Source organism: Phalaenopsis equestris, unplaced genomic scaffold, assembly GCF_001263595.1.
Source record: "Phalaenopsis equestris unplaced genomic scaffold, ASM126359v1 Scaffold000496, whole genome shotgun sequence".
In the NCBI taxonomy this organism is placed as follows: domain Eukaryota; kingdom Viridiplantae; phylum Streptophyta; class Magnoliopsida; order Asparagales; family Orchidaceae; genus Phalaenopsis; species Phalaenopsis equestris.
The window spans coordinates 66,674-82,291 of record NW_018164936.1 but is presented as its reverse complement, the minus strand read 5'-3'; the positions used below and the strand labels follow the sequence as shown (position 1 = coordinate 82,291).

Genomic DNA, 15,618 nt, shown 5'->3' with positions numbered 1-15,618 from the left:
GTCATATATAAAAGGTTCGCAGACTAAACGGATGTCACAAATCTCTTAGTTTGCAGGATTGGGTCTATCGCCGAGGTCTATACTTATCTTTCGGGAAAGTGTAGTATTCGCGGTATCAGACACGATTATGCAAACTATTGGACGAATGAGATCCACTTGGTCTCATTTTTTTTTTAAAATTAAAACATACTACTTTTAAAACTCAAACTATATATTTATTATATTAAATTAAATTTCCAAAATTATTTTCATATTTCATATTTTCAAATCTATATCTATCGAAAAAGTTGACCGACAGGTACCTATCAGTGTTTTTAAAAGCACACGTCACGAGCAAAGTGAAGCGGAGCATTTGATGCTCGCTTTGACTTGTTGGAGCGTGCTTCAAAGCACTGAAACCAGTTGGTCTGTTTTACAGAATAGCAAGAGTAAATAAAGGCTTCAGCCAAAGTGTTCGAAGGAGCGCAAGGAGCGTACATTTGTGTTCAAGAGTTAGAGTAGCACAAGGGAGTCGATTTTCGTCTTTGACTTCGACCTAGATTTCAAAGTGCACGTTGAACACTACGGTCTGTCTTCAACTTTGGCTTAGTCTATAATTTACTCAATCGTACATCTCAATTCCTATGTATTTACATATCCAATTCCTAAACTTCAATTTTTACATATTATATTTGGCTGTTAGATATGTAAATACATAGGGTGGTATGCATGTGAATACCCCTTTTTCAGGCAATGAGGGTGAACCAAAAAAATACTAGGTTTTAGAGCAAGTTTAAATTAATACCATACTATTTTACTTTAAATTTGTAATTCTCGAAAGAATTAAACATTCTCTATCAATTGTTGCCTTCAAGTTAGTTAGTGTACTATGTTCTTATTATCTATTTTATATCAACATTTAAATTATAGGTTATGTTTTATAATTGTTCATTAATGTATTTATACATTTATAATTTTATATATCAAATTAGTGTTTTGGTTAATAAAAGCGCTGCCGCTTCGCTCTGCACTTTGCACTTTGCGCTTTCAAATAAAAAATAAAGTTTTGTGAATCACATTACACTTTGTGCTTTGATAATATTCGTACCTATATAAACACCCCTTATGTTGATTGCTCAAAATAATGGACACATGATTATGATAAATTACAATACATTCAGATTCATCAACAATCTTATGGATATTATAAATCATCACTAATGTTTGAAATTTTTTATTGCTATTAATATTTATATTATGAGTATCTCCTGAAGTATATGGAAGATATTAGCATAGGTCCTATGAGGTTATTTATATGATTTCTCCATCCATTCAAATCGAAAGACATTTTTATCTAATGGTTAATCATATTATACTTCAAATTATCAAATTCTAAAGCTTACGAAGCATGCATCAATTTCAAAAGCTTAGGCAGTTGTATCACCTCCACCTTTTCAAAATCATGATGTTGATGATGAGTTGATCTATGTAAATTACTATTGTGTTTATCCAACTTCTGCATATAAACTTCATGATTCTAATCAATCATTAGTATTTAAGCATCTTGCTAATCCTTATTATTAGATTATGCCAAAGACTATCTTTGGAGTTTGAGATTATGTCTGAGCTTATTGTTGACTATAAAATATCTGTTGCTATCTTTGAGATGATGAAATATTTTAATTTATAGTCCCAATGTTTTTACATGATTTCTCTTTAGATATGTAGGTTGATTCACATGTTTCAAATTTATGGTTTGATTCCTCTCAAGAAGTACATGTTGACTTTGTATGATCATTGTTATCAACCTCATATGAGTATGGTATTTTCTGTGATTTTGATCAAATAAAGTTGTATGTTTTTAGAACACTGTCATTTTTGGGTCCCAAGCTCCAGATGTGAAAAGTGGAGAGTTACGTTAGGTAGTCGAGAAACAGCATAAAATTTGTCAAAAAATCGTAATATGAAGCCTTTAGATCCTTTTATAAATGCTAGGGCATCTCCTGGAAGCGACGCGTTGTATGACCTGAATACAGTGACAAGTTTGTAAGGGCTGCTACACCATCGTGTAAGTGTAGTATCAAATAAGCAAAGGTTCCCCCATTGCGGATGAATGCGAGTAAAGAAGTTAGTTAATGAAACTATTTTTAGGATAAGATATTGGAATATGGGTAGGTACTCTCATCGAAAAATTAATTAACTTAGTTGATATTATGGTTCATAAGAAGATAAATGTCCTATGTATTCTAGCAACTTAATGGGTTGAAGAAAAGACTAAATAGATTGATTTAGGTTTTAAGCTTTGGTATTCACGTTGGAAATGACCTAGAAGGCTTAATACAAGTGATACCTCTTGAAGAAAAAATTTGTATTTGAGGAGATTTAAATGGACATGGTGGTAGAGTGGTAGAATATTTTAGAAATATTCATGGTGGCTACGTTTTTGGAGTGATCAATGAAGAAGGTAGAGACATTAGATTTTTGTTTTATTGTATGATTTTGTTGCTGCTAATACTTTTTAAAGAAAGTAGATGAGCATATTTTTATGTGTAAGAATGGATCTAATAATTATTTTCTTATGAAAAGTATAAATCGTCAAGAATGTAAAGATTATAAGGTCAATCCTAAGGAGAATTTAAGTATTCAACAACGATTATTAGTTCAGAATTTTAAGATGAAAAGTTGTAAGATAATGAATATTAAGAATCGTTGTCATAAAATTAGATGGGGGCACCTAAAAGACAAATAAAATTATTTTTATGTGTAAACTTCAAGATTTCAAGATTTAGAATGTTTGTGAAGAAACAAATTCTTTGTGGGATGAATAACAAACACTATTAAATAAATGGCAAAAGATGTCCTTGAAGAATCAAAAGGGAAATTTTCTATAAATAAAATCAGTGGGTGGTTGAATAATATTGTAAGAAAAAATAAAATATAAGAAGTATTATAAAAATTTGTTTAAATGTAAAAGTTTAAAGAACTGGGAAAAATATATGGTGTCCAGAGGGAGTCTAAGAGAATATTTTGTGATGCTAAAAATTCTGTTTCTGTGATCTTAATATTGTTAATAATAATAAAATATCTTTTTTTATCGTCGTATTAGTAAAAAAATGAGGAATCTTCAAAAAAAATTAAGGGTGGAAAATCAGTAGAACTTGATGATATCCCAATTGAAGTGTGGAAATATTAAGGAGATTTGGGAGTTTGTTGGCTTATTAAACTCTTTGATATTATTTTAAAAACTAAAAAGATATATGAGGAGTGAAGGAAGAGTATTTTGGTTTCCATTTTAAGAATAAAGGGATGCACTAGAGTGTGCAAATTATAGGTGAATTAAGTTGATGTGTTATACTACTTTAAAATTATAAAAATTATGGGAGATGGTAATTGAATATACGTTGAAACGTATTACAAAGATTTTTCATAATCAGTTTGGATTTATGCCAGACAGGTCTATTATGTATTCTATACATTTATTGAGAGGTTTGATGGAGAAGTACAAAGGGAATAAGGAGGATCTGCATATGATTTTTATTGATTTAGAAAAAACATACGATATGATTCCAAGAGAAATCCTTTGGAGAATTCTAGAGAAGAAAGGTGTTGATATGACTAATATTCAGGTCATTAAAGATATGTATACTAGAGTTGTTACTTGTGTTCAAGCAGAAGGAGGATTGACCCAATATTTTCCTATTTCAATTGGATTACATCTAGGATCGGCTTTAAGCCCATATCTTTTTGCTTTAGTTATGGATGCTTTTACTGGTTTTACAGGAGGATGTACCTTGGTGTATGCTTTTCAGTGATGATATCCTTCTTGTGGATAAAACTAGAGAAAAAGTTTAGGAAAAATTTGAATTATGGTGGTCTGCATTGGAGACTAAAGGCCTTCGTTTGAGTAGAACTAAAATCTTACACATGGAATGTAGTTTTAGTAGTAGTTGCTCTAGTGGCAGAGTTGTAAGTACAAGTGATCAAATCATTAAATGGTGTGATCGCTTTAGATATCTCTGGTCTATTGTTCAAAGTGATGTGATATAGTTGCGGATGTTATTAGTAGATTTTGGTTGGTTGATGTGGAGGAATGCATCAGGCCTATTGTGTGATAGAAAAGTACCGCATAGACTAAAGAAAAATTTTATATGATGATGGTGAGACTTGCAATGCTATATGGCACAGAATTTTGGCCTTTAAAAGATAAGCATAAAACAAAGTTAAGTGTTGCCGAGATGAGAATTTTTAGGTGGATGAGTGGCTTGACACTTGGAGACAAAATGCGAAATGAATATATTTGTGATAGAATTGGTGTAGCTTTAGTGATGGATAAAATTAGAGAGTCGTCTTAAATGGTTTTTTCACATTAAACATCGATCATCTGATGATCCGGTTAGGAGTGTAGATGTTTGAGATTCGACATATTTTATAAACATTGACCATCTGATCAGGTTAGGAGGTAGACCTTGAAAGACTTTGGCATATTTTATAAAAAAATGATAAACCGAACCGCGGGACGCTGCGTTCAGAACGCCGCCAAACGAACGTGCGAAACAAACGCGTAAAAATGATTCATGTAGCCGACCCCACTTATTGGGATGCTGGCTTGTTACACCGTTCTGAAAAAGCTGTGCCAAACAGGGCCTTAATGGGATGCTGGCTTGTTGTTGTTTTAAAGATGTATGTTGGTGATATATAAAATCAAATCCTTCAAATTTAGCTTTCTATTTTTAGACAACATATGATGAAGATTCAAAAAATGTTTATGTAATTGTTCCTTTGCGATCCTTTGCAATTGCCACTATGGAAACCAATTTTTATGAAAGGGGTGCAAAGCTCTTTAAGAGAAGATTGTAGTGGTCCTTGAGGAATTGATGCACAAGAAGATTATGCATAGACTTTTCTATCGTTGTAGATTGATTTTAGATTTTATTCTATTTAATATTAGAATTTTTTTATTTTAAATTAGATAGGATTAATTAGAATTATTTATATTTGAATTAAAATTGAAGTTAAATTAGTTTATTTTTATCTTTTAACTGTATATTTTTAATTAGTTGCTTTATAGCTTGAATTTAATGATGGGGTGATAAATTGATTGAATTTTTTTTTTCTTTCTCCTCTATCTCACACCAAAGCGATTCTTTTCTTTCTCTTGATTGGTTTTGTGCTCTCTTTTTTAATATCCACTCTCTCGGGTGTTCTCCAATCGAAATCCCATCTGGTCTTCATAGTCTCTGATACTGTTGCAAATTAAATCCTTCCTTTCTCATGGTCTTTTTCATCGTCTTTCTAACTTCCACAGCCCCCTATGCCGGAAAATAATCTTTCTATTGGTTCCTTCGCAGAATCAAGATTCTCCCCATATTATCAAGGTAGGTTTCTCCCTCCAAATTACTGGGCACTAAAAGTCAAGAGCAGGTGGAAGACATTAATGGTGTATCATCAAATTAAATCGATTCTCTATATTAAATTAGTTGGTATCAGAGCATTTTTTTCATCTATCAATTAATCTTTAAGGATCTCTTATTGAAAACTTTCTTGCGACTCCCTGTAAGCTTTGGAACTAGTTATGTGCATTTAATTGATAAATTTATTCTACAGTTTTGCTCCATGTTGATATTTTGTTGGCCTATTTTAGATGATTAACTATAAAATCATTTGAATTTAAATGAAATCACTAATCCTGTTTCAAACTTTTAATAGATATTGAAGTTCATGAAGAGATACACAAGCATTTTTGGGACCCAGAGCATTGGCCAAAACACATACTAGTCAGATACACATGGTTAGAAACTATGAAGCTTTTCTAACCAAATAATTACAACAATCTTCTAAAGTTATGATATTAGCTTCAATGCATTAACATGCGTTGACGTGGGTCCTGTGTATAAATGCAAGGAAAGCATGTAGTTGTGGCCAGTCCTATTACTTTTCATACTTTTATTATTTATATTTTGATTGGTTTCGCTTGATAAATTTCAAAACAGGGAGGAAAAATCAGAAATAGATGTCTCCGCAGGATTTTATGTATTGTTTGGATCAGGTATCACCTTTTTGGAACTCTCTCTCTCTCTCTCTTCTCTTAACTTCTATCCTCAGCTTCTAATTATCTACTCTGTATTTTGAATGACATAAAAGGAAAGAGAAAATTGCAGTAAAAAAGAAGGAAAGAAAAGAGAAAAGAAAAGGTGTTACAAGGAGAAAAATAGCAATCAATAAGAAAAAAGTGGCAAGCACATGGACTTATATGTACTATGGAAATGGAAAGTGTTTAAGCGATGGAGGGAATGTGAATCGGGTTAATTGGACAATCTAAACACAATGCATTAGAGCATATATACTATAGTACTATGGAAATAGCAATGGAGGGAGTGTGAATCGGGTTAATTGGACAATTTTAACACAATGTATTAAAGCGTATATACTATATGTTTAAATGAATTTTTAAGCAAGGGTCTTAGAACAATTTTTTTACTATATATTTTGAAAAATGTGAAATCTGTTAATTTTTTGAACCGCATTTTATTTTGTTCAATTGATTATTATTTTAATTATTCTTTGATGCCTGTAAACCTCAATATTATTTTATATAATGAAATATTGAAAAGTTTTTGGTAAATTTACATGCATAACACACCATTTTTATGTATTTACTTACGTAACAGCTAAACTTTATTTTCTTATATTTCTAACACTTACACAAGAAAATGTGTATTTCACTTTAAAAGTTTAGTAATAGTGGTATTTTTATTTGATATTAAAGATTTGAGTGCTATAAATGTAAACAATGAAGTTTGGGTGTTAGATATATATATAACAATTGTGTGGTATTTATCTAAATGCCCCAATTTTTTTTCATGTCCCATCACATTTTAAGAAACAATGTTAGCAAATAAGAATAATTGTATAAATTTATCAATTCCATTGGATTAAATTACTATATGATTAAAAATTTATATGCATATTTTGAGGATAACATGAACTTTAAATTGTGTACTAAGGGAATGTGCATATTGGAAAGATATCTTTTTGGAGATGTAAAGGATTATAATATGTACGCTTACATATTATTGCAATTATCTGCGTTATTTTTTTAATTATCAGAATAGACTTTTTTAATGATATAATTTTTTCATTTTTAATTTCATGATTACAAATACTTCAAATTAATTGTTGTTTGAATCAAATAATTATTTTTTTTTCTTTTCTGGGGGGGGGGGGGTTTAATTAAGTTTTTTGTGCCATTCATGTTTGCAACTTTATAGATCTCATGTTGTTTTTCTTCTGTTACATAGTTTGCCAGATTTTTTTCTATTAATTTTCAATGTTGCGTCTCCCTTTAATATATTAGAAAGCAACGTGGCAAAGAAGCAGAGAATATGTTGGTCTTTCATAATAAAACTTCTCTTTCGATCATGTTTATATTGCAATGCTGGCTATATTTCTAATGACACTATCATATAGAAACTCTTACTCATTAATCAAGTCAAAATTGCATTGCTAGTTTTATTCCTGATGTTATACACACACACACACACACACACACACATATATATATATATATATATATGAAAATATAGTGAAAAAATATTAGAAGACTTATTCTTATTGATACAAAGAGATGTATAAATACTCATTACAGGACATACTGGTAAGGAAAACAATAAAAACAGAATACAGTAGGTAAGGAAAGGGATGATAACAAATATAAGAGGCAGCTATTCTCTGTAATTAAGGAGACAGATTAACTAGAGACTCCTAAGTTCCCTTATACATTTATAACCCTCTAAATTTAGAGTTACTACAAATATGAAATATAATCATCATTATTTGTGAGATCTTTCAACACTCCCCCTCAAGCTGGCATGAAGATGTCACTCATGGCCATGGCAAGCTTGTGCAAGCTTGTTAACTAGATTCTCGTGTTGCACTTTGGAAAGACCTTTTGTTAGAATATATGTTGTTTGACTATCAAGTGGGTATGTATTCATATACATATCACACCACTATTTATGTTCTCCTTGATGAAATATTTGTCAACTTCTACATGTTTTGTTCTGTCATGTAGAACTAGATTATGAGCTATAGAGATTACAGTCTTGTTGTCGCAGTAAACTTTAATAGGTGCTGATATAGGAATCTTCAACTCTTCCAGGAGTCTTTTTATCCATAATACTTCACAGAGTCCTTGCGCCACCGAGCGAAATTCTGCTTCAGCACTACTTCTTGCTACCACACTTTGTTGTTTACTTTTCCAAGTAACCAAATTTTCACCTACAAATGTACAATAACCTGATATGGATCTTCTATCATTTACGTCTCCTGCTTAATTTGCATCTGTGTAGGCCTCTATTAGAAGATGTTCTTCCTTTTTGAACAAAAGTTCTTTTTCCAGGACTTCTTTTGAGATATCTCAAAATTCAGAATACAGCTTCGAAGTGAGTAGGTTCAGGTGAATGCATGAATTGACTCACCACACTCACTACAAAGGCTATGTCAACTCGAGTGTGAGTTAAATAGATTAGTCGCCCTGGTATTTTCAAATCAGGAAGCCTTTGAACAAGATCGTTGATTTTTCGAATTAACTTCCAGTCATGTTCTTTCATGCTCTTGTCACCGTGTGGCGAGGTCTTCTGATATAATGGTCCGAGTAGTACTCCTAGATTTGGAATATAATTTCTTGCATAATTCAAAATACCGAGCCAAGATCTCATACCTTGTTTTTCTTTTAATTTTTCATCAGGGAAGTCCGCAATCTTTCTGATGATATGCTGTTGAAGTTTTATTTTTCTTTGTTTGATAACAGCTCCAAGAAATTCAATTTCATTAACTGCAATTTTCATTTTTGTTGGTGAAAGGACTAATCCTTCTTTCTCAACAATTTCTAAAAATTTCTCAAGATGCCTTTTGTGTTCTTCCTCATTATTGTTTTACAATGGCGCTTAAAGCAGATGTAGATTTGGATACAGTCCCATAGTAATATCTAGATTTAATTCCTCAGTGGCCTCCTTTGGGATATTATTAATATGAGCACAACAAGTTGTTGCACTGGTATCAATAATAGCTTTAAGATGAAATCTTTCAACACCTAGAACTTCAAAGGTAACAGTTACATTGTAAAGCCGATTCATCATTCTTCTTGGATTTTTTTTGGTTTGTTCTTTGACTGCTTCACATAGAACTTTAACTCCACTGGCTTCCTCAATGAATTGACTTAAATCTTCTTCATTTTCATCAATTATAGCTTTGCCTTTATCGTGCAAATAAAGTTCCTTGAAGTTTTCGTGTAGCTGCTTTTCTTCTTCCGATTGAATTTTTTCTTTCAATCTCGTATTTTTCTCATTTAAATGATCAACATATTTAATAAGTTCATGAATCAAAGATTCTTTTGACTGAAATTGCAATAGTGTGAGCTTCTTTTTAATTTCAATTTCAAGATAAAATTTGGAGCAGAGCGGACATCGTTTGAATAATCTGCCTAATTGAACGATTGGGTTCAATCCATGGTTATATTGTATAGTAATATCCTATTAACAGGCTAAGTCATTATACATAGTAAAAGCCCTAGATGCTTCTCAACAACCATCAAGCTTCTGAAAAGATTGGATTAGTCCTTCCATGTGTTAATACAACTAGTTTGACATGATTATAAAAATTGCAGTTGCAATTTGAAGAACATGTTAATGCGTTGTTTAATCTCAAGGTTATACGTATTTAATTAATCTCAAGAACAGTACAAGCAGGCACAGAACCATGGCAATCATCGTACATTCAGACGTAACAATTGATCATAAAACAAAGAAGGAGGTGAGGGGTAAAGAGAGAATGGTATTTAATTACCGATCTCTTAATGATAATACCCATAAGGATCAATACTCGTTGTCAGGTAACAAATCAAAATCTTTCAAATGTAGATGTTACATTTGTGGAGAAGAATGTCATTTTGCTCGAGAATGTAAAAGTAGAATAGGAAATATGGCAAGAGCGGCTATTGTTAGCAATTTGGATCTACCAGACAATTATGATGTTCTATCAGTAGGTTTTGATGAAGATTCATCTGATGTTATCTGTCTCTGAAGGGGCAGGCAGTATCAATACCATCTTGCATATAAAATCTGCCCTAGAAAACTCCCCAGATGAAGAGATAATATACGTGTTAAAGGAAGATAACATGTGGAATCTTCCCTCTGCAAACAGTACACAAGGAGTCCTACTTGTTCTTCCTGATGATTTCTCGTTATATGACGATGTAATTTCAAGATGGGAATCAATCACGTTGAATTTGCTGACTGAAAAACTATTTGCTGATAACAGATCTAAGGTGTTGTACATTGAAAATCTTCTTGGCGAAGTTGAAAAGAAGATTTGGATACAATAAAGGATAACATACGAAAGAGAATATGAGGCGTTGATTGATGCTGCTGATGATCCTCAAAATGTACTTTCTCATATACGTCATGTTATATTACTTGAAGATCCGTTCCAGGGATCAACAGAGGAACAAAATATAACATATCTAGACCTTGAAAGACTGGTATGTTCTGAAATTAAAAATATGTTCGAATACATGAATGATTACAAAACACTTCCTACAAAATCTGGGAGAATGTACATAAGCGAAGATTTATCATCCAAATTCTTTAAAAAAATGTCTCCAGTAATTGGTGATGAAATTGAAAAGGCTTTAAAACAAAGAAGGAGGTGAGGGGTAAAGAGAGAATGGTATTTAATTACCGATCTCTTAATGATAATACCCATAAGGATCAATACTCGTTGTCAGGTAACAAATCAAAATCTTTCAAATGTAGATGTTACATTTGTGGAGAAGAATGTCATTTTGCTCGAGAATGTAAAAGTAGAATAGGAAATATGGCAAGAGCGGCTATTGTTAGCAATTTGGATCTACCAGACAATTATGATGTTCTATCAGTAGGTTTCGATGAAGATTCATTTGATGTTATCTGTTCTATCTCTGAAGGGGAAGGTAGTATCAATACCATCTTGCATATAAAATCTGCCCTAGAAAACTGCTCAGATGAAGAGATAATATACATGTTGAAGGAAGATTTCGAATGGAGATATAAAGTTAAAATTTCTGAAGAACAGGAGAAATGCAATCATCAATGAGAATTCAATAAACCCATTGTTGGCCATCATTTCAGATGCACATATTGCTCTATTACAACCAACATGAATATGAGGATCCGCTGTGTCATTTGCAAAATGACTGCATGTCCGCTCTGCTCCAAATTTTATCTTGAAATTGAAATTAAAAAGGAGCTCACACTGTTGTAATTTCAGTCTAAAGACTCTTTGATCCATGAACATATTAAATATGTTGATCATTTGAATGAGGAAAATAGGAGATTGAAAGAAAAAATTCAATCGGAAGAAGAAAATCAGCTACACGAAAGCTTCAAGGAACTTTCTTTGCATGATAAAGACAAAGCTATAATTGAAGAAAATAAAGAAGATTTAACTCAATTCATTGAGGAAGCCAGTGGAGTTAAAGTTCTATGTGAAGCAGTCAAAGAACAAACCAAAAAAAATCCAAGAAGAATGATGAATCGGCTTTACAATGTAACTGTTACCTTTGAAGTTCCAGGTGTTGAAAGATTTCATCTTAAAATTATTATTGATACCGGTGTAACAACTTGTTGTGCTATTATTAATAATATCCCAAAGAAGACCACTGAGGAATTAAATTATCAAGTCAAGTTCAGCGGAGTTAATTCAACCACTGAAGCTGGAAAGAAGATTAAAGATGGAAAAATATTGGAGAACATAGTTTTAGAATTCCATTAATCTTCATTATGGACATTGATGTAGTTGACGGGATACAAATGTTAATCGGATGCAACTTCATAAGAAGCTTGCATGGAGGAATGCGCGTAGAAGGAAATACTGTTACTTTTTACAAAGAAATCACGCATGTGATGAATAAAATTAGAGAGCCGTCAACTTCATAGGCAGGGTGTTTACGTCTTTATCAAATCTTGTCTCAGCTGGTACAAGATTTGCTCGTTTACGTGTTTACATTGATGCCTTACATCTCTTCGATGTAAGACATGCAGACGAACCATAATAAGCCCTAGATGTTATACAAGAACTAGTTGTATTAACACATGTAATTTGGATTGAAGCAGCAGCATATATGACTTATCTATAACATGTATAGATAAGTCATACAATGTAAAAGGAGGATCATCGTCTTGGGGTCACAGAGAATTTTTGACGAAAATTATCACAAGAAGTATTCAAAACAAACAAAATGAGATGATATTAATAGCAATGAATGCTTACAATATTACAGATGCTTAGAGAAGTAGGCATTTGGTTGAAGACCGGTGTCTACAACTCAATACAAATGACGCTTATATAGATAAGTCATCTGGCAAAACCGGAGCCAGAATGCAAAATACCATGGGCGGAAAGTAGTGGAGAATAAAGTAAAGCGTTCAGATTCTCCACTGACAGAAAATAATTACACACAGCAAGAGATAATGGTGGGGGTCCACCACTATCAATTATTACAAGCATTCAGAAAAAGCAAGCACGTGAAAGAAACATCAGATGATGGAGGGGTCCACCACTACTGCAAAGTAGATTCCAATCAGACGCAATTATTCAGTCCCTATTGCATCAGTAATTCTAAAATTTTAATTAGATTGTTGAGTTCTGACTCATTGCTGTAGACGTATGGTCCAAGATTGCTTCATACGTTATCCTTAGTAGACATACATTTGCAATACATGGACTTTATTGCATAGATGTTTCTGAGGATGCTAAGTTCTTCAATAACAGTTTGGACTTGTTGTTTCTCATAGATTCTTGCGACTCCTCGGAGTTGTGATTGTACATTGATGTTAATTGGGTGGTCGAATGTTGACCATAGCATTTCCCAATATTTGCAGCTTGTGTTTCGAATTTTTCTATATTGTGTTTCTTCATTAGGACGGCAGGTTTTGAAACGATGTCATCGTTCTTCAAAAGCAGGTTTATCTGTCTTGACCTTCCATTTGAATTCAGCTTCTGAAAAGATCTCAGAATAGTTTGTCTTTTCTTTTCCTTTATTTCTTCTGGGATCCATCTCCCTTTCTGAAATAAGTAGTCTAAACTTTGATCACCTGCAACAAAAATAAACGTTAATCTAGATAATGAGTCAGAGAGTACGTTGTTTTTGTCGTCAATGTGTTCAAAATAGACAGTGATGCCCAGTTTGTTGATGAAGTCTGTAAAATATAACCACTGAATTCTTGATGGCTTATTTTGAGCAGATTTATGATATAATGAAATGATTGCTTGGCAATCAATTCTTAAATGTAATTTCAGGCTTGTCAAGATAATGAATCTTTAATGAACTCAGAGTCTCCATGCAGGCAAAGATTTCAGCATCAATTGTTGATTTAATTACTGCAAATTTGCTGCTTGCATATGCACAAACTCTCTCAGAGGTCCTTGGTTGGATCATTTTTGGCTAACTTCCATTTGCAGATGCCTCCTCATCCTTCCATACACCCATCTGTTTCAAGGACTATGTATGCAGATGAAGGTGGTATTTCCAAATTAGAAAGCCTTTGAACAATATCTTTGATTTTTCAAACTAACTTCCAGTCATGTTCTTTCATTCTCTTGTTACCGTGTGGCGAGGTCTTCTAATATAATGGTCTGAGTAATATTCCAAGATTTGGAATATAATTTCTTGCATAGTTCAAAATACCGAGCCAAGATCTCATACCTTATTTTTCTTTTAATTTTTCATCAGGGAAGTCCGCAATCTTTCTGATGATATGCTGTTGAAGTTTTATTTTTCTTTGTTTGACAACAGCTCCAAGAAATTCAATTTCATTAACTGCAATTTTCATTTTTGTTGGTGAAAGGACTAATCCTTCTTTCTCGACAATTTCTAAAAATTTCTCAAGATGTTTTCTGTGTTCTTTCTCATTATTACTGAAAATGATAATATCATCAATGTAAACAGCAAGAAAACTCCAGTAATTTTTGAAACAATTATCCATTTTCCTTTGAAAAATGGCAGATGCATTTTTCAAACCGAAAGGTACTGAAAATGATAATATCATCAATGTAAACAGCAAAAAAACTCTAGCAATTTTTGAAACAATTATCTATTTTCCTTTGAAAAATGACAGATGCATTTTTCAAACCGAAAGACATTACAAGTCATTCGTAAAGTCCTGTAGGTACTGAAAAAGTGGTTCATTCAATTGAATCAGGATGTATTGCTACTTGATAGAAACCACTTTTAAGATCAAATTTTGAGTATATATTGTTGTTGTCTATCTTTTTAATTAAATTATTTATATCTAACAACGAGTATTGATCCTTATGGGTATTCTATTTACCCCTCACCTCCTTTGTTTTAGGATCAATTGTTACGCCTGAATGTACGATGATTGTCGTGGTTTTGTGTCTGCTTGTACTAGAACGTATAGCCTTGAGATTAAACAACGCATTAGCATGTTCTTCAAATTGCAACTGCATGGCTGGCGTTATGTGTTTCAAAGATTTATCTTGTACAGTAATATTAAGGTTGATTATCTTAATTTTACAGACTACTCTGTTCTTCGACCAGTGTTGTAAAAGGTTGTCACCGATGTAGCCATTATTCCTTAATCTATTTAGTAACGGCTGAAATTTCTTTGTGAAGTTGTTTTCTCAGAAACTCCAGGCAAACTCAGGAGACTATAGTTCCAGAAAGAAACTGTGATCCATTTCGAGCTCCTGGATTTGTTTTGTCTCAACTTCTACATCTAGAGTTGTCGGGACATGCATGATTTTTTTGTAAAAAGTAACAGTATTTCCTTCTACGCGCATTCCTCCGTGTAAGTTTCTTATGAAGTTGCATCTGATTAAAATTTGTATCCCGTCAACTACATTAATGTCCATAATGAAGATTAATGGAATTCTAAAACTATGTTCTTCAATATACATTTTTTCATCTTTAATCTTCTTTCCAGCTTCAGTGGTTGAATTAACTCCGCTGAACTTGACTTGATAATTTAATTCCTCAGTGGTCTCCTTTGGGATATTATTAATATTAGCACAACAAGTTGTTGCACCAGTATCAATAATAGTTTTAAGATGAAATCTTTCAACACCTGGAACTTCAAAGGTAACAGTTACATTGTAAAGTCGATTCGTCATTCTTCTTGGATTTCTTTGGGCTCGTTATTTGACTGCTTCACATAGAACTTTAACTCCACTGGCTTCCTCAATGAATTGAGTTAAATCTTCTTTATTTTCTTCAATTATAGCTTTGTCTTTATCATGCAAAGAAAGTTCCTTGAAGCTTTCGTGTAGCTGTTTTTCTTCTTCCGATTGAATTTTTTATTTTAATCTCTTATTTTCCTCATTCAAATGATCAACATATTTAATATGTTCATGGATCAAAGAGTCGTTAGACTGAAATTACAACAGTGTGAGCTCCTTTTTAATTTCAATTTCAAGATAAAATTTGGAGCAGAGCGGACATGCAGTCATTTTGCAAATGGCACAGTGGATCCTCATGTTCATGTTGGTTGTAATAGAGCAATATGTGCATCTGAAGTGATGGCCAACAATGGTTTATTGAATTCCCATTGATGATTGCATTTCTCCTGTTCTTCAGAAATTTTA

General features: G+C 32.5%; 1 protein-coding gene across 2 annotated transcripts in view; it reads left to right on the top strand.

Moving 5' to 3' along the window:
• Window positions 1–15,618, top strand: part of LOC110028162 — a 37,153-nt gene that overhangs the window by 13,280 nt on the left and 8,255 nt on the right. For both annotated transcript variants that reach the window (XM_020729904.1, XM_020729903.1), the window contains exons 6-7: window positions 5,686–5,767; window positions 5,970–6,025. In XM_020729904.1, the coding sequence (XP_020585563.1) occupies window positions 5,686–5,767; window positions 5,970–6,025 (138 nt within the window). The remainder of the gene's footprint in view (window positions 1–5,685; window positions 5,768–5,969; window positions 6,026–15,618) is intronic.